This window comes from Poecile atricapillus, chromosome 12, assembly GCF_030490865.1.
Source record: "Poecile atricapillus isolate bPoeAtr1 chromosome 12, bPoeAtr1.hap1, whole genome shotgun sequence".
NCBI lineage: Eukaryota > Metazoa > Chordata > Aves > Passeriformes > Paridae > Poecile > Poecile atricapillus.
This window is the reverse complement of record NC_081260.1, coordinates 14,813,650-14,836,472: the sequence shown is the minus strand read 5'-3', so window position 1 is coordinate 14,836,472 and position 22,823 is coordinate 14,813,650. Positions and strand designations below refer to the sequence as shown.

Sequence of the window (22,823 nt, the reverse complement as noted above, 5' to 3'; positions counted from 1 at the left end):
CTGCCTGCTAAACCTTCCAGAAATCATCCTAAACTCATCCTAAAAGTCAGGCTCTGGCATCAGCTACCTGCTGAACCGTCCAGAAAACATCCCAAATCCATCCTAAAAGCTAAACTATCCAAACCCCATCCTAAAATCCAGGCTCTGGCACCAGCTCCCTCCTAAACCATCCAGAAAACATCCAAATTCTACCCTAAACCCACTCTTAAACCACTCTAAAATCCAGGCTCTGGCATCAGCTACCTGCTAAACCATCCAGAAACCATCCAAAACCCACCCTAAAACCACTGTAAGACCATTCTAAACCTATCCAAAACCCACTCTAAAGCCATCTTAAAACCACCCTAAAACCACCAAACAAATCCTAAGAGGGTGAAACTGGACCCAGGTAGCTGGAGTATCACTTCCAAAGCTCCAGGTAGGAGCAGGGATGGGGAAGAGCTTTAAATCCCCCCGAATTTCATTTTCCTTTCAACCCAAAGCCATTTGCAGTGCTGGAGTTCTCCTCCAGGACTTTCCTCGGCAGGAAGAACTGCCAAAGTAGTAGGAACCAAATTGTTGTCAGCTTAAGGCCAGCCATCTGCTCAGCCTCTTCCCAGCTGCCATGCTCCCAATCAAAGCCTGGAGAACAATCCCTGATGTTTCTCACCAAGCTCAATATGAAAAAAATCTAGGAAGGAAAAAAAAAAAGCAAAAAAAAAAAAAAAGCAAAAAACAACAAACCAACAATCCCAAACCCAAAATGCAAAAAACCCAGAAACCAGGAAAGCAGCCCGGCAGGGATCTAACTGGGAACAGAGATGAAAGTAGGAGAAAAAGAAACTATTTTATATGTTTAAAACAATGTTTTTTAAAGAGTTCTATTGACATCTGCTTTGTAAATGCTCTGTCATTATTTATAACCTCCAGAGCACGGAATTGTCTCTGGAGTTACAACCATGCTACTCCCAGATTTTGGCTTTGTTAGCAAAGAGCCAGCAGCATTTTTACTGGCACTCTGGGAATAGAGATCTAACATTTCATACCCAGTTTATTTAAAAGTGGACTAATTTAACATCCTTGATGGTTCCTTTTAGCACAACTGTTGCTAATTAGCAGCTCCAGAATGATTTGTTCATCTGGGAGCAGCGGCGGTTCCACGGCAGCATAAATACACCAGGGCAAAAGGGAAGGAGAGGGAAAGGAGAGAAAACAGGGAAGAGGCATTGGAGAGGGGCAGATTTCAGAGAATTAAAGGAAATGAAGCGACAGGTGGAGATGGGGACAGTGAGGACAAAAGAGGTAGGAAAAATAGAGTGGAAAGGGATAATCCCGGGCCTTGAAAAGCTGGAAAAATTGGTGGCAGTTTTCAAAGCTGTGCAAAAGTTGGGTCTGGTGGCATGGACTGGAAAGAGGCTTCAAGATGATGATCCCAGGACTGGGACAGGCACCAGCCCTGAGTGATCCCGTGGGATGCCCCAGGGCTGGAGGGATGCAGGGACAAGGAGAGGGACAGGACACAACCTCAGCTGCTCAGGGCACTGTGGGTGCAGGGCCACAACCGAAAATTAAGCAAATCCAACCATAAAACATGTCAGGGGTCAGAGGGCTGAAACCAGAGTCCTCCAAGGAGGAGCCCCTGAAATTCCAGAGTCCTGTTGGGGAGTGACAGGATCCAACTGATGGCTTTGCACACAATTTTCCTTGGATTTTTTAACAAAGATGCACCAAAGCAGCGTTGCTGCTCCCTTGTCTCATCCCTGTGGCTCCGTGCTCTGGGCACAGCCAGGGCCACCACCCTCCCCTGGCTGCACAGAACCAGCTCTGCCCTGTCCCAAAATCACCTCTTTCACAGCAAAAGGCTTGAAAGCAAATCCTCCAAAAAGAAAAAAGCTTTTGGGAAAAGAACCATGTTCTCCCTGATGTTTATACACCATCAAAGCTAGCCCGTTGTTGGGACCAGGAGGAGCAGGAGTGGAAGAGCCGGGAAGGGTCGGAGCAGCCTCCCTCCAGCCCCAGCCTCCACACTCACATCACTTTGGTCTTTCCCTGCATGTGTAAAAGCACTTGAAAGTTCATAAAATTAATTCCAGACAAATATTAGCGAGGCCTCAAGTGGAAAGCACATCTCCTTCCTTCTGGGAATTTATAGTTCAGCCACTTTTATCTTCGAGAGGCTCTTTGGAGATCAAAGATTTGATCAACTTTTCCTCTGTGAAACTCACGAAGAAAACGGTGTTATCAGGACCATGACAAGATTTTATTTATTAGTTAAATGATTCATTGCCCTGCTCTGACAGCAAGATTCCTTCACGAAGGTCTAAAACAAACAGCCTGAGTTCCCCAAGGCTGTGGCTCTGTTTGTTTCTCGATTTTATGGTTGTTACAAGGTCAAGCCCTGCCCTAATGGCTCCCACTTGCTAAATGCAGCTCTAAAACCACCACAGCCAAACACGGGGCAGCCACTTGCCAAAGCCAGAGGGACACAACCTCACTCTGAGAGTGAGGGACAAAACTGCCACTCTGGCAGGTTTTCCCAGCTCCACCACCTGTGGGGTCAAAATCCCTAATTTTCAAAAAGACACAGGTAAGAGTCACAGGATCAGCAAGGCTGGGAAAGGCCTTGGAGACCACCGAGTCCAACTTGTGACTGATCCCAGCTCAGAGCACGGGGTGCCATGCCCTGGTGTCCCTTGGACACCTCCAGGGCACTCCAAACCTCCCTGGGCAGCCCCTTCCAAGGCCTGACCACCCCTTCCATGGAGAAATTCCTCCTGATGTCCAACCTGAGCCTCCCCGGCACAGTTTGAAGCCGTTCCCTCTTGTCCTGTCCCCATTCCCTGGGTGCAGAGCCCAATCCTGCCTGGCTGTCCCCTCCTGGCAGGGAGTTGTTCAGAGCCAGAAGGTGCCCCTGAGCCTCCTTTTCTCCAGGCTGAGCCCCTTTCCCAGCCCCCTCAGCTGCTCCTGGTGCTCTGGCCCCTTCCCCATCTCCATTCCCCTCCCAGGACTGGATAAGTGGTGGAAGTGCTCTGCATTTCTGGGGTGACTCAACTCTGAGCATCCACGGAACATCAGGGAAATCCAGGAAAGGAATGCCAGTCATGAAAGGACGACACTGGGCACAAGGGTGATGGGGAAAACCCTCATTACACACCAACCTTCAGCCTCTCTATCTCTCCTCAGCAGCTCTCTGCACATCTGGCAAGGCAGAGGCAGCCTGAGGGATGAAGTTAATCCCTCCCAACATCTGCCGGCAGCGCTCCATCGACACCGCTCGCCTCCAGTGGGAACTTGCTACTACACAAGCAACTGGTGAAGACACTGGGATAAATTTCAAGGAGACTGGGAAAAGGACTGGGATGCTGCCTGAGCCATCTGAGCACCAGAGCAACACTGCCTCCAAAATTGATGGCCCACACTGGGCTGGAATCACTCAGGGAGTCTGTACCAAATGCATCAGACTTGTCAGCATTCTGGGCAAGAGGAATCCAGGGAGTTTCACCAAGATCTTTCTTGGAGCAGAGCCACAGGAAAATGCTTCTCCACTGTGAAAGGTTTCAGGGGAGATGTGAAACTCGGAGCTGGACTGGAAGACCAATGATGATAACGGAGTTAGGGCTTGGGCTCAGCCAGGCACAGAACCACGACTCCATCAGTTCTGTCCCTGCTTTCCCTGGCATCCAGTCCTTCCTCTGCTCCTATAAAAGGGGATCTGTGCTTTCCTGCAGTAGGGAAGCACAGGAGCTCTTCCAGGAGTGGAAATCAAATTCCTCACAAAGAAATCAGGAACCTTTCTGCTCTTTCAATCCAAACTTTGTACAACTTTGCCTTCCCTTCACACTGGCTTTGACCCCACCTGAGACTCCACAGCAATTCAAAACCTCTCAGAGCAGTCACCAGTTTGGGATGCAGATGTTCCCAGCTGTTTTGTTGGATTGTGAAAATCCCCTGGATGATTTTAAGCAAAGCCGTGTGTGCAGGACAACAAATAAAGGCAAACAAGTACAAATCAAAGACAGTTCAAGGAGTCAAGGATGGAATTCCTAAGCAGCATTAACTCACACAAGATCTATAGTTGCAGAAATCAGAACTCCTGGAATTCCTCATCTGGGAGGGAACCAAAATCAGGCAGAAACTGAGCAGGACTCACCATCGGGCCCTTCGCTGCCTTTACTCCTTTTATTCCGACGGACGCGTCTCCCTTCTTCTCCAACGTGCAGCTTCTCCTCGGGGTGGAAGAAGTTCAGCAAGGCCAGCTGTGAGAAGAGGGAAGAAGTTTAAGCATCTTTGTGAGGCTGGTTTAGCCAAGCTGAGATACTGGAGCCTAAAATGCCAAATCCTTTCAATCAGGGATGAGCAGGAGAACCGAGGAGGACGTGAGATGGCCGCTTGTGGATCGGCTCATCCCAAGGAGAAATGTCCCCTTGAAAGCCATCTAGGACTTGGGAAAACTCCACCTGAGGGGTTTCTGCATGGAGAATCCTTCCCCCAGGGATGCAGGGAGATCTATGGCTGGAAATAATCAAACACCTCAAAGGCCAACGCGGTAATTCCTAATTTTCCTCTGCAGAACTTGCTCAATCCTGGAGCTCTTTCTCCAGCATTACTCACTGCCAGTAAGTTTTTCCTCTCTCAAGCTCCTCTCTGCAAGCCTCATTAGCTACTGAGATTCAAAGGTCTTCAGGGACCTTTAAATCCAACCCAATATACCACATAAATTAACACTTTAAACCTACAGCAACATTTGTAATATGAGATTTGCCAAGAGGCAAAAATTTTATGTAGCGACCTCTTATTCAGGAAAGAACTGCTGCTGCCTTAAAAAACTCTTTAACAGATCAACATCCCGACACAGAAACTGGAATTTGGGGTTAGAAACCAGAATCGCAGCTACCCCCGGGTGTGGCAGCTCATCACCAGCGGCATTTTCCTGTTATTTCCACTTCATAAAAAAGGGAAGTCAAAGATCAATTAGGGACCAAACACCTTCTGTGTGTTACTGCATCCAGCAGCCAGGGCTGCTCCGACCAGGACCGGGTTTTCTTGCTGAAGAAACCCGATCGTGGTTATTTAAGTTGTAAATACACAGCTAAACAAAAACACGGCCCAAGACAAGAACCAGGAGGCTTCAAAAAGCAGCCCCAAAGGTTATCGAGCTCATCATTGTTCTGAGAACAAAACCTGGGGCATCAAAAGCATCTTGAAAAGAGAAGAACAAACACCTCGCCTGAATTGCCGGGCTCGTTAAGCTCCAGCCCATAAAAGTCCCTATCAAGAGCAATAATCGCAAAAGGCCCTTGGCTTTTCACAAGCCCCAGGGCTCTCACCTCCCTCTTCCCCGAATTTCCAAGGTATTTCCCAAGCACAGCTCCCCATCCAACCTCAGCATCCCAGTCCTTCACTCAAGATTTTACATCTGAACCTCGCTTTACTCCAACAAGCTCGGGTGCAGTCTCACAAAAGGAAATGTTTGGAAACCCTTTAGTTTCCAAAGAAGAACCCCCAAAGCTTTTCTCAAATTCCCAAACTCTTGCTATTTCTTTGGTCCCGGTGCAGGCAGGTCTGCAAAATTCCTGGGTGTTTGCCATTGCAATGGTGTTGTGGCTGAAAGGAGCCTGAAACGCTGTGGGATGACCTGGGATCAGCTCCCCAAAGTGTCACTACTGGGCTTTTAAACACCCCTAAAAAGTAACAATGAGTAAAATTCATCTGCCTGAGGAAGGCCAGATACAGGGTTCGATGGACGACTGAAGGCTCTCGTTTACAACAAGGAATAAAGGGCTTGAATAATTCCCAAAGCACCACATTCCCAAAGCTCCCACATCCCACTGCACTGCCCCAGGTATGGAACACTGGAGCAGGAGGCTCCTGCAGGCACCACCAGCACCTTTCCTGACACACCAGAGCAGGGCCAGGGATGGGAACATGTGAATTTCTCTTTAAACACCTTATTTAACTCACCTTGAGACACTGCAGAACTAACTGAAGGAACAAATTGCATTACAATTTGGGTTAAAGTGTCAATGAAATCCTCAGCCTGGCTTTGGAATGCTGTTACTGCCTGGATCATTACTGGAGTTTTACAGAAAAGGGCGAAATAGAGGCTGTTCCTCCAGGATGAACAGCCCCAACTCCCCTGCTCTGCTCCAGGTTTTAATCTGATGTCACTTGTCACTCACCAGTCAGAAAACACTACATTTTGGCTAAAAGTACTCTGTCCATTAAACTCTGCAGAAAGAGAAACAACAGTGAGGGTGAGTGACTGAATCACACCTTTTACTTAGGAAACAAACCCATAAAGCAGCTTGTGACACTGACTGTGAGCACAACAGCCGCTGCTTTGGGATAACTCCCATGAAAGCGTGTTTTCCAGGAGCAGTGACACACCAGCACTCCACACTCAACCTGGGCATGGACACAACCCCTATGAGCAGAGAGAGGGGCCCATCCCTAGGTCACACCTTCCACAGTGCTCTGAATTACGCCAATAATGGCACTGACCCTCCAGTGACTGGCACGGAGGGGTCAGGGGTCTGGCTCGGGAGGGAGGGAATGCTCAGATCCCTGGGAAGGTCAGGGGCAGGGAAAGGGTGACCAAGGCTCCCAAGCCAATCTCCTCTCCGGGGACTCAAGGGCTCCGTTGTTCCAGGGCTGCAGCTGCTGGAGGTCGGGGGATGCTCAGCCATGAAGGGCCCGTCTGTGTCCGTCTGGGAATCGTGGCCAGCACCACTCGGGTGCTTTTTCCAATCTCCACCCCCGAGATATCAGTAAGACATTGGGAAGAAATTCCTCCCTGTGAGGGCCTGGCACAGGGTGCTCAGAGAAGCTGTGGCTGCCCCTGGATCCCTGGAAGTGCCCAAGACCAGGTTGGATGGGGCTTGGAGCAGTCGGATTGTGGAAGGTGTCCCTGCCATGGCAGGGGGTGGAACAAAATCATCTTTAAGACTCCTTCTTTCCTCTGCATCAACCCTGGGCTCATGCATCAACCCTGGCTGTGCCACCTTCTGGGCAATTCTAAAAGGAATTCTTACCTAGTCCATGACTTCACCGAAACTCCTCATCCTCACAGCCTCAGAGAGCTGATTCTCTCAGCCTGTGCACTTTTAGAGCCAGAGAATTTTTCAGGAGTCATGTACACACAGCTTCTTTTCTGGGAGCAGGTATTTTCCCTGCACAGACTAAACAATCCCCATTTCCCTCCTCCTCCAACCCAAAGCCCTCAAATCACCTTTAATTTTAGAAACACCATGGGTTTAATCAAGAGAATCACTATAGGATGCAAAAAGGTCAAAAAGCCAACACAGGAAAAATCCCAGGGGAAGGCATTCCTCAAAATAACCTGGGAAACAATAGCACAGGCACTGCTCACCGGAGGGAATCAGATCTGCCTCGGTTTCTCTGGGCAAAATAAAGCAAAACAAAGGCACACAGAGCTGGTTTTCCCTGCAGAACCTGCCTGGGAACATTGGACAAAGCTGCTGGAGGATGGATGTCAAGGGAGCACAGTGGGAACTCCCAAAATAACAGAGCCTCTCAAACTCATTTGCAGGATGGACATGCCACACTCCACGCAAGTAAGGATAAAGAAAGCTATTATCATTTTTCATAAAATAAATTATTATTTGTCTCATCATTCCAGGCCCTTGTCAAAAGTCTCTTGTAGAGCCACTGGACACCAAGGGAAGGTATTTCCAATGGTCAAACAGCTTTAAAGGAAGAAAAGTGGGAAAATAAAACCCAACCCATGCAAAGGGTGTATTTTTCCATAGGCTAAGTTGGTAGGAAGAACCAGTGTCCTCTTCCTGCAGAAGGGAAAAACACCCAAACCTTCAGGTGTACAAGGTCTTTTGGGTGAAAAGTGAAAAAAACACTAAAGATTTTCTGCCTCCAACAGCTCCCAATCCCTCCTGACAAAGCAAACCCAGCCAAAGATCTCATCCAGAAAGCCACAGCTCAATGTCTTAAAGCACCTGAGAAAAAAAGCATGAACTCACCCTCTTGCACAAGTGTTTAACAGGATTGTTAAAGTCAAATTTCCTTTGTAGTTTGGGAGATCAGAGGTGTGAGGAGCCTAAGAACCAGCCCAGGCTCTGCAGCAGCATTCTCTGCAAGCAATATTGTTGTTTTTCTGGTGCTCTCAAGTTCAGCCTGTGGTTCAGAGGAGCAGCTACTTGAATATCAGCCCCATTGTCCTCCAGAACTTTGCCTCTGGTCACACGATGTGCAAAAAAAAAAAAGATCAAATAGATAATTTATATTCCACCAGCCCAGAAAGAAGCTCGGGGAGTAGCTTTGCTTTATTGAAAAGAAACCCCATTCAACATATTTTAAGAATTGTTTTTGTCATCGTTTCTTGCTCCTCATAAAAATGCAAGGAGCAAATGAGGGAACAATTCCCATTTCAACGTGACAGAACTTTGACACCGTGTCTTGTCTGCAGGAAAAAACTTGAATGTGATCAATACCATGAGGGGGAGGACCAGAGAAGGAGGGAGCAGAGATGGTACAACCTCCACTACCCACTTTCCTCCCCAAACCTGGCTGTGGGAATCCTTTCCAGGGCTCTGGAGCAATAACAAACCCTGCTTTTTCTGTGTGAAGCTCCAGTTTTGTCTTCCAAGATGCCCAGAACTCTTCCGCTCCCTGTTGCTTCACCTCTGTCATCCTTCCCTCCCAATGCCAGCCACATTCCCGCTCTTTCCAGCTGTTTTTCCTGAAGCCCAAGATCCCAGAGGCACAATCCTTCACCCAGGAGTTGATACAAAATCCCAACTCCCCCTCATTCCAGTCTGTGCTCAAGGATCCTCGCCGAGGTTTTCAGACACAGCAGGGAACTTCAAAAGCACTTTCCACCCAAAGCTGTTCTTTAATCCTGAAACAGCAGCGGTGCTAAGGAGCTTATCCAGGTGGGAAGTTTGGCTGGGAGGAGGGATTGAGCTCTGGTCCAGGCAGGAGCTGTAACAGCAGAGCCACCTCCCTTCCAACACTCATGGGGAGCTTCACAAAAATACCAACCAAGGAGTCAAGGGAGTATTTGACCACTGGAAAACAGAAATGACCTTGGATTTGGAGAGGGACCATGGAATGCCATGGACTGGGGGAGGCAGGAACTCCCACCTCAGCACATCGACACCCTGAACATGCCACCAGTGTTTTTGGGAACAGGATTTGGGGTGCTGCCAATGTGCTGAGCACAAAAGCCTCTCCCAAGGACTGTGCCATCCCAGTTTAGAGAAGGCCAGGGAACAACACTCTGGCTCTTCCAAGCACTCCAGTAACAGACACTGACTGGAGACCAATGAAAGAGGAGGGAGCAGGTTTTCCCAGGCTTTTATTGGTATTTTACCTTCATTACCCAGGAAAGCCACTGTGTTTTGCAGAACAGAACCCTAAATCAAACTGCCGGTTCTCAGTCCAAGCCAAAGCAATGGACACAGGGAATTAATTGTCATCAGAACCATCAACATACCTTATAAACTTCCCTTCAGAAACAAACCCTTACCAAAACCTCCCCTCTCCCTTCCTCCTTTCCATGTGGAACTGGACTTTAAGCAGACCTATGACAGCAGTGATCACATCCTGCAGCTCCAAGTCCTAGCAGGAATTTCCTCCTTTCCTCTAATCCAAACCTTCCCCAGCTCCAGCTCAGCTTACTTCAATAAGCAACATCCCAAATATTTACATTTCCACCACTGATCCCACTGAACACACTACTTGATTTTTACTTTCAATCAGCTGAAGGAACCTGGAGCAAATGTAGGTAAACCTGGCAGAGGCAGCCGGCAGGTGGACCTGCTCCTCATGGGAGGAGTGAAGTGGAACTTGGGAAAGGAAGGTTCCAGCATTCCTTCAGCACAGGGAGAATAACCTATGGAACCCTCAGAAACACTTTCTGTCCTAAGCCTCCACAGAAAATTGGTTTCAGCACAAAACAGAACCAGGTCCAGAGTCCAAACCCCTGGATTCCCCTGACTGTAGGAGCACCTCAATCACTAAATTTGACCCCAAACCAGCACCACCTCAAGCCTGGAAGACTTTGGTTTGTTTAACGAGGCTGTTTGTCCACACACACCTGTCTAAGACACCTTTCCCTGGAGCTGCCTTGTGCTGGAGGGGAGCTGGTGCCTCCCACAAGGGCTTTGATGGGGGGACAACATCACGGAGGTGGACACGGCTCCAGCTGAGTGGCGGCTGAGGCTTCCCACTCCTTACACCTGCTGGCACCGAAGGGAAAGCTCAAACACAACCCAGATGTGAGACAACAAGGTCAAAGCTGAGTTTAACACTGCACATGAAGACACCTGCGGTGAATTTTTTACTGGTAGCAGGAGTAAGAGATTCCTGCTGCAGGCTCCGGGTCCGGCACAGCAGAGCCGCGGGAAGTTCCTTGCTGGGAACAGACTGGTTGAACGCTGAGAGGGATCAATGTCAGCAAGGTAAGGAACTTAAATCAGTTCCTTTTGCCTCCAAAGGAAATCAAATTTAGCTGTGAAGCAGCGCCAGGCAGAGATCTGCTGTCTATTAGCAGGAATTCTCAGTTTTTCACATTTTAATTAGCTTTTGTAGCCCTTTTCAGGCCCATTTTCAGCCAGCTGGGCTACGCCCCCCTCCAGATGGAGGTCATGGGCTCTTCTCCTGCATTCCAACAGCAATTCCTTCCTTATTTGAGCAGTTATATTCCCAAAATATTCATGCATTTCATAAAACACAGCACACACTTGGTTTGGGGGAACCCAACCCTCAGCAATTCCACATTAACCATAGTTCCTCTTCCTTTCTCCAGCTGCACCACTGCTCTCGTTCCTCACGACCTGGAGCTTCTCCAGCACATCCAGGACAACATGAGGTCAACAGCACAATCTCCCTCAAGCCAGAATCCCTCTTAAGATATTCCTCAGATCAGGAACTGCTCCAGCAAAGGGCTTCAGGGCCCTGCTGCTTTCCCTTGGAGCACCTCTGTTCCCTGCAAAATGTAGAACTGGACTCTCTCCAGCCTGAAACCACGCTTGGGGCCCCTCCTTAGGAGAAAACCTCCTTTTGCCAGGTTTGAAAACACTTTTAGGAATTCCTGGGAAGCCCTGCTAGTCACGGCAGGAACAATGACCTCAGCTGCTCCCATAACCAACATAACATGGACCATTACGAGCACGGGGATCATTCCCAGAGGATGCTTTGGATCACCTCCACTAAGGGTGCTTCTCTGCCACCCAACTCCTTCAACTCCCACCAATTCCAGACTTTTCTCAAGAGACAGGAGCACTGGAATCCCAACACTGGGGAAGAGCAGCTGATTCAATGAACAGCCCCCTTTTTGAACCCATCTCCAAAGCAGACAAACACTCCAGGTGACCAAGCCTCCTCTTCCTGCAGGAGGTGACCAACCACATCCTGCTCTGGAGCTTTCCCTTAGGAATGTGGCTGCAGGATCCAAATTTATGGCATTTTTCAGTTCTCTGGTATTTGGCCCTTTATCTCCATTCTACACAACCCTGTTGGCCTGGAGTGGGACCAGCTGCAACAAAGGATTGGTTTGGATTCACTCATGGAGATGGATCCATACGGGAGAAAGTTACAGGGGAACATCTGTCAGACACTGGAACTGATGAACTTCATTCTGCCCTTGCTCTCAGACAACCTCTCCTATTGTTTCTGGGGGGGGAAATTTTAAAAAATCTTCATAGTTTTTAAATCTTTCATCTGTTTGAATAATTGAGCTGTTTAAGGAAGTGTCCAAGGACAGGTTGGATGGGGCTTGGAGCATCCTGGAATACTGGAAGGTGTACCTGCCCATGGAAAAAGGGTGGAATGAGATGAGCTTTGAGGTCCCTTCCAGGCCAAAGCCCCCTGGGATTTCATAATTCTATGATAAAGTTTTAAAAACATTTTTCCTTGCTCCATAACAAACCCAAGACTTCCTGTCTGAGTGATTTTTTTCCCTTTTTTTCAGCACAAGGGCTTTAAAATCCTCTTTTCTCAATCTGAATGTTAAATTTGGCCTTCGGTGGGGATTAATTTTTATGACGTTTTATTGGAAGAAGAAAAACGGAAGGGAAAGAAACAGGAGGAGGGAATCAAGCAGTCCAAATTGAATAGAATTAAAATGAAAACAAGTCCGCTGAAAATGTAACACCCACAAAATAATGCATCCATGAAATAACGTGGATAAACAGTCCACTGCAGCAACTGGGAAATAGTCCAATTATTACGCAGCCATCCACTTCAAGGGTGAAGGTTTTAATGGTGATTCCCACACCTGCAGGGATGCATGGAATTGTGGTGGGAGACAGCGGCTGCCCGGTTAATTCTATACAATAATCTGCTCAAATAAATTATGCTCTGTTGCCTAATTAATCAGATCCCCTGCAATTAACGTCAAGGAGCCAATGACCTCATGCAGACAGGATTAAGAGCTCTGCAAGGCTCCGTTCCGGGCACAGCCACGGGAACAAGTCCCCGCAAGGCAGGGCTGGGTGCGGTGCCAGAGATGCTCCTTCATGCAGGAATTGCAAAACCCCAGGTCCTACGGGGATTCCTTGGAAGCCAACGGGACACAGCATGGGAATGGGGGGAAGAGGGAATGTCCCCTCAAGCCCTGGATCCAGGGAGAACCAAGGGGCTTCTCAGCACGTGGCACTGGAGAAGCTGCCTCCAGATAAACATCCTGCTTCACAAAAATTGGATTATAGAAATATAGTATGGTTTGGGCTGGAAGGGACCTTCAAGACCATTTGGCCCATCCTTCTGCCACGGGCAGTGACACCTTCCACTAGTCCAGGTTGTTCCAAGCCTCATCCTACCAGGTCTTGAATATTTCTAGGGTTGGGGTATCCACCTCCTCTTTGGGCACCTTGTGTCAGTGGTGGTAAAAATCCACCCTCACTGAAAAAAACTCAAATTCTGCTGCTGTTTAATCCCCTCCTGACCTGGCTTCCCCTGCCTGTGTGAGCTCAGCAGCGAGAATTGTCTCCTCTGGAAGTGAGGACACCTGGAGCAGCTCCCACAGCCGTGGCACCCACCAAAACCACCGGCATGAGGGGAAAACAGCACCCCAGCACTTCTGGGATGGAACCTTCCAGAAGCAAACCTGTGGCAGCCTGACCCACCTGCCAGCTGCGCCATCTCCTCGCCCTTGGAATGTGCTCTGGGGTATGTGGGCAGCCGAGGGAGTCCGAGGAGGCACATGGGATCCCTGATGGCTCTGTGGAGTGCCTGGAGCGCGCCATGGGATCGACCGTGAGCACCGGGCTGGCTCTGCCCCACCACTGCCTGTGCACTGGAGCAGCACAACCCTGAGCTACGAGGGATGAGCTGGACCAGAAACACCACGATGTGCCGAAGAATCTCTGGGAAAAGGAGCTGGGAGGAGCTGAGGAATGTGCGCGTTCCACAAGCTGCTATCTCACAGCCGGTCCCAGCACCGTGCACATCCCTGGCTGCCTCTAGGCCCAGCTCTGGGGCCGCCAAACCCAGCTCCACTTGCTGCTGCGAGCACCAGACAGTTCCTAATCAGAACAACATTCCCCACTCCCTCTCCACATGGCAACAGCTCCGTTTTCCATCCAAACAACCCATCCCCAAGCCCCCACGGCCTGGCCAGCGAGCGCGAGCAGCTGGCACAGCACGAGCAAGTGGATCTCGAGGCTGCGCACAGGAATTCCATCATCCTCCCAGCAAACAAACCTCAGCTACGGCATTCCTGGGTCTCTGGCTGCGGGTGGGAGCCAGGGCAGCCCCAGAGCAGAGGCAGAGGTGTGAGTTTGTGCAAGCCAAGCCTTTCTGAGCCGGGCTTTGAAGTGCAGAGCCCAGCGCACGTCTTCAAACAGCGCCTGAGGCTGCACAGCAGCATCGGCTCAGCGGCTCCCGCCATGCGCCGCAGCCCATCCAGATGTTTCCAGCCAGGCAGCCAGGCCAGCTGCTGCACAGCTGCCTCGTGTCGGGCTGGGGCAGCTCTTGGGAGGGGAGCAGCGCTAGCTCAACATCCCCTATGACATGTTCTGACTTTGTGAGGCTGAAAGAAAAAGGTTTTGTGCTGTCTGAGTTGTTTGTTGAGAGGAGTTTAAGTAAGGAAAGTAGTAAAGGATTTAATATTTCAGCTCCTGGATGCTGCTCGTGCCTCTGCAGCAGCTGCTTCTCCATCGTATGGTAGTACTGAGGCACTGTGAGGTTAAAAAAAACAGAAGGCTGAAAAAACTGTGAGGCTAAAAAAAAAAAAGGAAGCCAGAAAAAGAATTTCATGGTCAGTTCTGGCCATACCCAGTGGCCAAAATGAGGCTCAGCTGGCTTGGACTATTTGGAGCTGGCCAGCAGCTTTTCACCCTGGAAAAGAGACAATTCCAGCAGCAGAGGGTGGGGAATTCATGACCAAAGGATCTCAGATTGGTTTGGGTTGGAGGGACCTTAAAGTTCATTGTGTTCTACCCCTTCCCATGGGGACACCAGACCAGGTTGCTCCATGCCCCATCCAACCTGGCCTTGGACACTTCCAGGGGCAGCCACAGCTGTTCTGGGCACCCTGTGCCAGGGCCTCACAACCCTCACAGCCAGAAATTCCTTCCCAATATCCCATCCATCCCTGCCCTCTGGCAGTGGGAAGCCATTCCCTGTCCTGGCACTCCAAGTTCCACTCCAAAAGTCGCCTTCCAGTGTCCCACAAAACACAGCTTGGGGTGACACATGAGCTGGAGGGGTCTCATCTGGGCACTCCACACACTCACCAGTAACAGGAAATGCTGCTGTGGTGAAGGAAAATTAGGAAAACAACCCTATCCTGCAGCCAGGGACTATTTTCCTACTTCTCTGTGCGAGACAAGCAGTGACATCGCTTGGGGCTCAGCATAAGGAAAAAAGAAATAAAATACTGTTTACTGAGAGAATTTTGCAACCGCTCCAAATGTCATCCTGGGTCATATTTTGCCCATGATGGGGACACAAAACCTGAGGGAAACTCCAAAGGCTGTGGAGCCCCGGGGTGCTCCCTGCGGCTCCTGCCTGGACACAGAGAGACATCACCACGTGCTGGAGAAGGACCCACAAACCTTCTGAAGGCTTGAAACTGAAGAAGGATGGAAAATGTTTAACTTTTGCCAGGAAAAAGTATCAAATGTATCCTCCTAGGATTTTTCAGACAGCTTGGTTTGGGTTTGCTTGTTGTATTATTTTGTTGTTGGGTTTTTTTTTTCCTAAAGCTGAAACTGGTTTCCTAAACAATCCTGGACAGACAAACAACTGGGGACATCACACAATTCAATATCCAAACAAAGATGAGTCCACTGGTCAAATTTTGCTCCAAATTGAGTGGATTAAACCCTTTATTTTTCAGTAATGACCAGCCATGCTGCCTGCAGAGCCCTAGAAGGTCAAGGGCTGGATCTGGCTAAAATCTCATTCCCGAGGAGCAACAACACCAGGGACCAGCTGGAACCACCATTGTGGGATTCCCCTGGGGTGATCAGTTCATGATATTTTATTCCCCTGACCCCTGGGATCAGCCAAGCTGGGAAAGGCTCCCACAAAACAGCTCCAAACGAGAGGAATATTTTACCATAACGTTAAATAAACAAAAGCAGAGGAGAGAGAGGAGATGCTGCTGGGAACTACAAAGGGGAACTGTAAACACAACAGCAGATAAAGCAGATGGATGTTTGAAACAACCATTTGCACTGGAGAAAACACATGGGATCCGTCCCCAAGCCCGCAGGGAATGAATTTACTGCAGCCAGAAACCACGTGCTGCAGTCAAATTTCCATTTATAACCATTACCTGCTAAGCCTGAAAAACCCACAAATAAAATCCAGGGCAGCAGAAATTTGTAACATTGCAACAGGAAGAACCAAATGACTGAGGATCCCATGTGGACTGAAGGATACTGGGAATGCTGCTGCAGGGAGCTCAGGGTGCCCAAGGGCAGAACTGCATCTGGTGGTTTTAATTTCCAGAGAATTCGGACATGCAGCACCCAAAGGAGAGGGAAATGCTTGGTCTGGATCACATCAGCCTCAGTTATGACTCTCCTTTTTTTCTCCAGCAGAGAAAACAATTTGATTTTTATTATTAGCCTGGAGAGGTGCAGGGTGGAGGTGGGAAGTGAGTGAGCAGGGCAGGAACCAGCCTCTGGTGAGAGATCTTCTGGAAGTAGCAAAGTACGGAAACTACCAATAAAACAGCCTTATAAAGTGGATTATTTGGGAATGACACCACCATTTAACAATGGTATTTTGGTAGCAGCTCACACTCCCCCGGCAGCACCTTCACCTACAGCTTGTGGCCAAATTTTTTAATTTAATTAATTAAACCATGGCCAGGGAGGCAGGAGGAGAATGTATTGCTTTGGACCACAGTCAAATAACAGATGTACGCACTGAACTAATTGAGACACACTTGGCACTACTGGAATATGCCAAACTCCCAAAAAAAGCCCATTCCCCACTTCTCTTTGCTCTGCCCACACATGGCAGCTCCTCACACAGGGCTGGGATTAAAGGGGGAACATTTCACCAGTGCTGGGAAGGGATCGTGAGGTCCGTGTGTGATCCTAGAGAAATTCAGGGAATTACTGAGCAGCCTCCCCTCATTCCCAGATGCTCCCATATATCACTGGGCACGGACAGCACAGAGTCAGACAACTTTATGCAGCAAGGTCACCTTTCAAAAGGAGAAGCCACCCAAGGCCTCTTTCAACTTTTAGACTAGAAGAAAAAAAGAAAAGAGAAAAGGAGAAAGAACATCTGAAAAGGATGAAACCGCAGAAGCATAAGGTGTAACCCCCCAAAATTCACCCCACTAAAAAACAACTCCCCGTGGCCGGAGAGAGCCGCCTGCACCTCCTGAACCTGCTTCCTTGTGGGATGCCAAAAGAGCTGTCAGTGCTGCATTCCCGCAGGAGAGGAGGGATTTCTGAAGCAGCTGTGTGTGTGCAGACACAGCTCCAGCAGCAAGTCCCAACACCTTCCCCTCCGGCCCTGCTTTCTGGCCTCACCCACAGCCGTCAGGGGCTCTTTGTCAGGCCCCGAGTGTTGACAAATCCTGTCCTGCACAACTCCCCACAACGGGAAGCAACAAAAGGCTGGGCTGTGCTCCTGTGGATTAGCTGCTCTCATCCCTCTAGCCAGGAGCTGTGTCTGTTCCGTGTATTCATCAGGATAATTCCTTAGCCAGGCAGAAAACCCAGGGAAAGGCAGCAACAGCCACAACAAACAGCGGCTGCTCGTCGCTACCCCGCGCTCCACCAGAGGCATGAGGAGAGCAAAAGTGCTCTTTGCTTCAAGTACAGCCTCAAGCTGTGCCAGAGGAGGTGCAGGTTGGACATCAGGAGGAATTCCAGCATGGAAAGGGTGGTCAGGGCATGGGAAGGGATGGCCCAGGGAGGTTTGGAGTGCCCATCCCTGGAGGTGTCCAAGGAAGGCCTGGATGTGGCGCTCAGCGCTCCATGCTGGGTGACAAGGTGCTCCCAGGTTGGATTGGATGATCTTGGAGGGCTTTTCCAACCCCAGTGATTCTGTGTGATGTTGTGAAGTGAAAAAGCAGCGCTTAGTGCAAGCAGAACACTCCTGGCAGGGAATGTGTGAGCAGGCGGAGCGGAAGCTGCTCCTCCACCCTTTTCCTTGTTTAGCACCTCCAGCACCTTTCCTGAACCCTCAGCTCTGCTGCAGCTAAAGCTCCATCCATGTTCCAGCGTCTCCTTTTGACTTATATCCAGACAGCTCGTGTCTTATGCCAGCTCATATCTTTTAGCAGCAGTTATTCACTAACAAGCAGATTTTGAGACACATCTCACGTGGCACTGGGGTCTTTCCACCAACAGTCAGGACAGTCACATCTTCCCATCACAACCAGACCAGGAAAACTCTGACCCAGGGAAAAGGAAAATGTACTGGCACAACCTGGGTCACAAACACTCAAAGCCCAGAGCACAAGATCATATCCCCAGGAGGGTTAGGAAGAATCCCAGAATGGTTTGGGTTGGGAGGGAAATTAAAAGTTCATCCGGTTCCATCCCCTGCCATGGGCACCTTCCACTATCCCAGGTTGTTCCAAGCCTCATCCAAACTGGCCTTGGACACTTCCAGAGATGGGGCAGCCACAGCCTCTGTGGCTCTGTGTCCATGGAGATGTCCATGGGCTAAGGATGGAAGGTGCCCCTACCCCAAAAAAATGATATATGTACACAATATATAAGTGTAAATATAAACAGCAGCCACTTTACCAACACTTCCCCAAAACTGCTACAAAACCAGTATAAAACCAGTTCCCCCCTGCAGAGCAAGGCTCCACTTTCCCATCAGCAACACACACAACCTCCCAACACAAACACAACCAGATCTGAGGCCATCACTCAAGCCTGGCTGATGAATAATGTTGGGAATAATCCCTTTAATAGCAGCTCTGCTCCCCATTTCCCTCCTGTCCCTGCCCAGACACGCTCCCAGGCTGAGCTGCTCCCCTGGGCTCTGACGTGGAGACACAGAATCCCACACTCACACGAGGGTTTGGGGTGAAAGGGACACATTTGGGGTCACCTCTGTCACAGGGCACATCACCTGACCAGGGACAGAAGTCAAAAATTCAGTCTCCATTGCCTGAGTCATAAAAACCTCACTCCAACCCTGCCAAATTCCAAAAACATCATTCCCAATGTGTCATTTCCAAAGAAAAAGAGAAGCCAGAGGAGCTGACAGGAAATACAAGGAAAATCTGTTCTTAAAAAACACTGCTAGAAAAAGCAAACTTCAAGTCCTTTGCCTCTGACATGTAACAGCAGCTTATCATGTTACCAAAACCCTCTAATTTGAAGTGAAAAAGCCCTAAACCACACAATTATTAAACTGCAGGCATTAAATTCTGTGTCTTTCCTAATTTCACAATTTCCTTTTGTTAATCATTGATAAATGCTGCAAACCCCAGCAGAGGGCCCTACCTGGCCCTTTTCACTACAAAGCAACTGAAAAGAGAGGGATAAAGTTTTACTCCTGCTTCAGAATCTCCAGTTTGGGCATGAGAACAGCAAGATGCTCCTTCTTGCCAGTTTATCCCAAAGTCAAACAACTCAAGCTGAATGAATTTTTATTTTCTGTAGAGCCAGTGCTCAGAACCTGCAGCACCCAGTGGGTGAAGGGCTGGGTTTCTCCTGGCAAACCAATCCAAATAATTATATATAGAGAAAAAAAAAAAAATAGACCTAAACAAGACACAACCCTCATGGATCCTTTTAAAGGTTTATTTGGGAAAGAATGAAATGTAACCAGTGGAGCAGTAAGAGCCAGAGGTAAAAATAAAAATGCTTAAAAAGAGAGAATAAACCAACATGGAGAATTCCCTGCTGCAGCAACAGAAATTAATTAATTAATCTCAGTTTGTGCAAGACCTGGCCAAGAAAATGTGTTTTCCAGCACTGCTCCTTGAGGGGTCAATGCATGTCAGCCTTATTTCTTTCAAAAAGCTGCTTTAAGTTCACTTATCTCAGTTTTTCCATGTCCTCTACAGACACATGTCCTTGGTGGTGTTTTTTGGCCTGATCTAGGAGGGATTTCAGGAGGAAATCACGGACAGAAAACCACTAGAAATTTATCAAACTGCCCAGGAGCTGGCAAAGACCTGAGCCTTTCAATGTGCTCCATCATTACCCCAATCTTCATGTTACAAACCTTCGGGACAGACCTTTCTTGACCTTTTTAAGCTTCAAAACCCAGCCTGTTGGGGATTATCATCTACAGCAATGTCTCACTGAGGAAATTTTGAACCAATCCCTTGGGATGCAGAGCACGAACCTGTGGATGACCCCTCAAACCCCAACTCGGTGCCTCAAGGATCCAGGGAGAGGCACAGATGTGCTAAACCCTCCCCGTTTATTTTCCAACTACCAGAATTCCTGCTGGATCAGCTCCCAAGAACCCACAGGCTGTAAATCCCGGCAGCCCCGACCCCAGGGAACACATGCTCCCCCCCACTAACATCTCCAGCAGCTCAATCCCAGCTCCTGCACCACTCCAAGCCTTGGTCCCAGACGCTACAAATTAGTTCTGACTATACAAATCCCAGCCATAACACTAAACCCAAAATTCCAAACAATAGAAGGGAATCTAAACCTCACCCAGAGACCATTTGCTCACAATATATTTTTTTTTATAATGTTTGTTGCATAAATCAGAGCAGAAGTGGCCTGGGTTTGATGACTTCATTTGGGGGTGGATGTGGTGACGCCTCTTTTGGTGCCATGAAAGACTTTTCCAGAGCCACCTTGCGTGCTCTGCAGCAGGAGGGGATGTACTGCCACAGGAGCCCATGGAAAATGCCTCCAGCACCTCAGGAAAGGCTGGGACACAGCACAGTTCCCAACCCCTTCACCCACAGATCAGTCTCAGGTTGATTTTCCAAACTATCAGAGAATAATCCTGGAATGGGTTGGGTTGGAAGGGCCCTTAAAGCTCATCTCATTCCACTCCTTCCCCACCATCCACTAGCACAGCTTGCTCCACAAGCCACCCCTGGACAATTCCAGGGAACACTCCCATCAATCTGCCTCCATCCCAGCTCCTCAGTGCCTCCAAAATTGTCGCCAGAGCACAAAAAAATGGAGCAGACGGACAGCAAAGGCACCATCCTGCCTGCACGTGTGCTGCCAGCAGCAGCAGGATTTCAGGACACCTCTCCCACCCAAAACAGTTGAGTTTCCCTTCAGCAGCCTTGTCCAAGTGAAATCCCGGCTTTCCCCCGAGCTGCTCCAGCAGTTTGGGACGCCTTTTTTTCATTAAATCCCTCCTTCCAAGCTGAGAGCTTTTCCTAAATTTAATTTGAGTGAATCACTTTCTTGCCAAAGGAAAAAAACAAATCAAAGGTTTATTCTGATGCTATTGAATTCAATGCCTGTAAATTTAATTTCTATCTGTACTTTTGTTTAAACATTTTATGGTGTTAATTACAACAAACCATGCAAATTAGGCTGCCAGTGGAATAAAAGGCCTGTTCTAACAGATAATAAATAGCTCTCAACCATAAGCTCATTAAGATGCTGTTCAAGTGCGTGCTCTGACTCCCAGGTTGAGATCAAAATCTGCATCCTAAAAACAGGAGGATCTTTGGGGCAGCACAAGCTGCTGGCATGGAATATTCTGGCATTCTTTCCAAAGGAAGATCCTGGAGCAAGAGGATGGTCTGAAATGCAAACCCTCCGTGTCTGGTTTGGGGCTCCAACAGAGCTATTTTAAACAGGTACCACGAATCCTACGCATTATTCCTGCTTATCCATGAGCACTCAAATGCCAAGCTTGGTGCATATAAATTACTTCTTTGGTTGAATCATTGATATCCTCCAAGCCCTGCTGCCCTGACCCCCTTCCTTAAATCCATAGGGAAAACCAGCTGAAGTGTCAGACACATTCCTTGCAGCCCCTGAAGGAGAAGCTCAGCACCTTTCTGGTCCTTCACAAGGTTCCATTTTGACCACCCCAGAGGAGGTTGGAGCCCAACACAGACCAAGGAGGGGCAGGAGGGATGGAGAGATCTGAAATGGTTCTGTCTTCACAAAACCTGGGAGAGATTCCATGGACACAGAGTGAAGTTTTCCCTGCCAGCTGCAGGTCAGCCTCAGGATACGCAGGATTTTGAGGACATCTGGTCGATCCTTCCCTTGTGATCCAAGAGCCTGGGAGAGAGAAAGGTTTCCTGCCAAGACACTTATGGGCCTGATATGCTGCTGACACAGGGACAGAGAGGACTTACCACTTCCAACTGGGAGCAGGTGATCCGCTGACTGGAATTCCAGCAGCCGAGGCAGCCAAGGCTTCACGGGGATCTATCCCAGGGAAAAAAGCTCAGCAGCTGTGGCACACGGACACCTGCACATCCCACAGGGACGTGGGAACATCCTCCCATGCAAGGGGCAGCTCTGGGCCCTCACCCTGCAGCCACAAATTGGGAGGGATGGAGAGATCTGGAAAGGAATGGAAGTGTGGACAGCGAGCGCAAGGGAAAGCTTTTCCTCACAGGGAATGTGAAGAGCTTGGTGTGTGCTCTGGACCTCACCATCCTTAACTGGGATCCATCACCAAACTGGCCAAGCACCAAGATCCTGCCAGTGCTCCTTCCCTCCTGCCTTTTGGAAGGACAGCAGCCCCAGTGCCAGATGCAATTGTCCCCCTGATCCTCATGGGATGCAGCCTCAGCCTGAGGAATGTCCCTTTCCTCTGGGCTCATCCAGAGACGAGGATGTGGAATGTCTCCATACTGACAGCTCCCAACATCACAGTCCCCATCCCACTTTCTGCTGGAGACTGGCTGTGTCTGAGCCCAGCTCAGCAAGGACAAACAGCTTTGATGCTCAGTTTGCTCCTACAGGGAATTATCCCCCCCACCACTAGCTGGGAATCCAAGTAGTTAAAAGCACCAATCATGAATCCAATGAGTTTATCCTTAACACCACCCCTGGCTGTTCTATGGATTCGAGCCATGTCCTACCTAAGGAAAAAGATGGAATTACCACAGAGAGGAGACCACCACTCGCAGCCCCTTCAGGCACCACCTCCCTGCTTTCCTCAGCACAGAAATCCTGGGCAGAGCACCTCCAGCCACAGATGTTCCAACCACACATCTGGCACATCAATGGCTTTCCCCATCCCTCTGCATGGACAGAGACTCCTTGATCTCCTGATTTAATATGGATTTCAAAACAAAGCACAGGCAGGTGTTTCCCTCCACAGTTGGGCTTTTGGCTCTGTTTGAAAGGCCAGAAGGGCTCAGAGAGCTTCAGGCAGAGCTCTGGCTGGAGCTGGTGGCTCAGGGCTGTGCTCAGGAGATCCAAATGGAAAATGTTGGCTCAGCCAACTCTGCCACTTTGGCCACACCAACATCT

The 22,823-nt window shown here is 49.1% G+C and overlaps 1 protein-coding gene across 6 annotated transcripts in view; it reads right to left on the bottom strand.

The window, feature by feature from the left end:
- EDA (ectodysplasin A) overlaps window positions 1-22,823 on the bottom strand; it is a 61,598-nt gene that overhangs the window by 21,655 nt on the left and 17,120 nt on the right. For all 6 annotated transcript variants that reach the window (XM_058848157.1, XM_058848158.1, XM_058848162.1 and 3 more), the window contains exon 2: window positions 4,130-4,235. In XM_058848157.1, coding sequence (XP_058704140.1) covers window positions 4,130-4,235 — 106 coding nt within the window. The remainder of the gene's footprint in view (window positions 1-4,129; window positions 4,236-22,823) is intronic.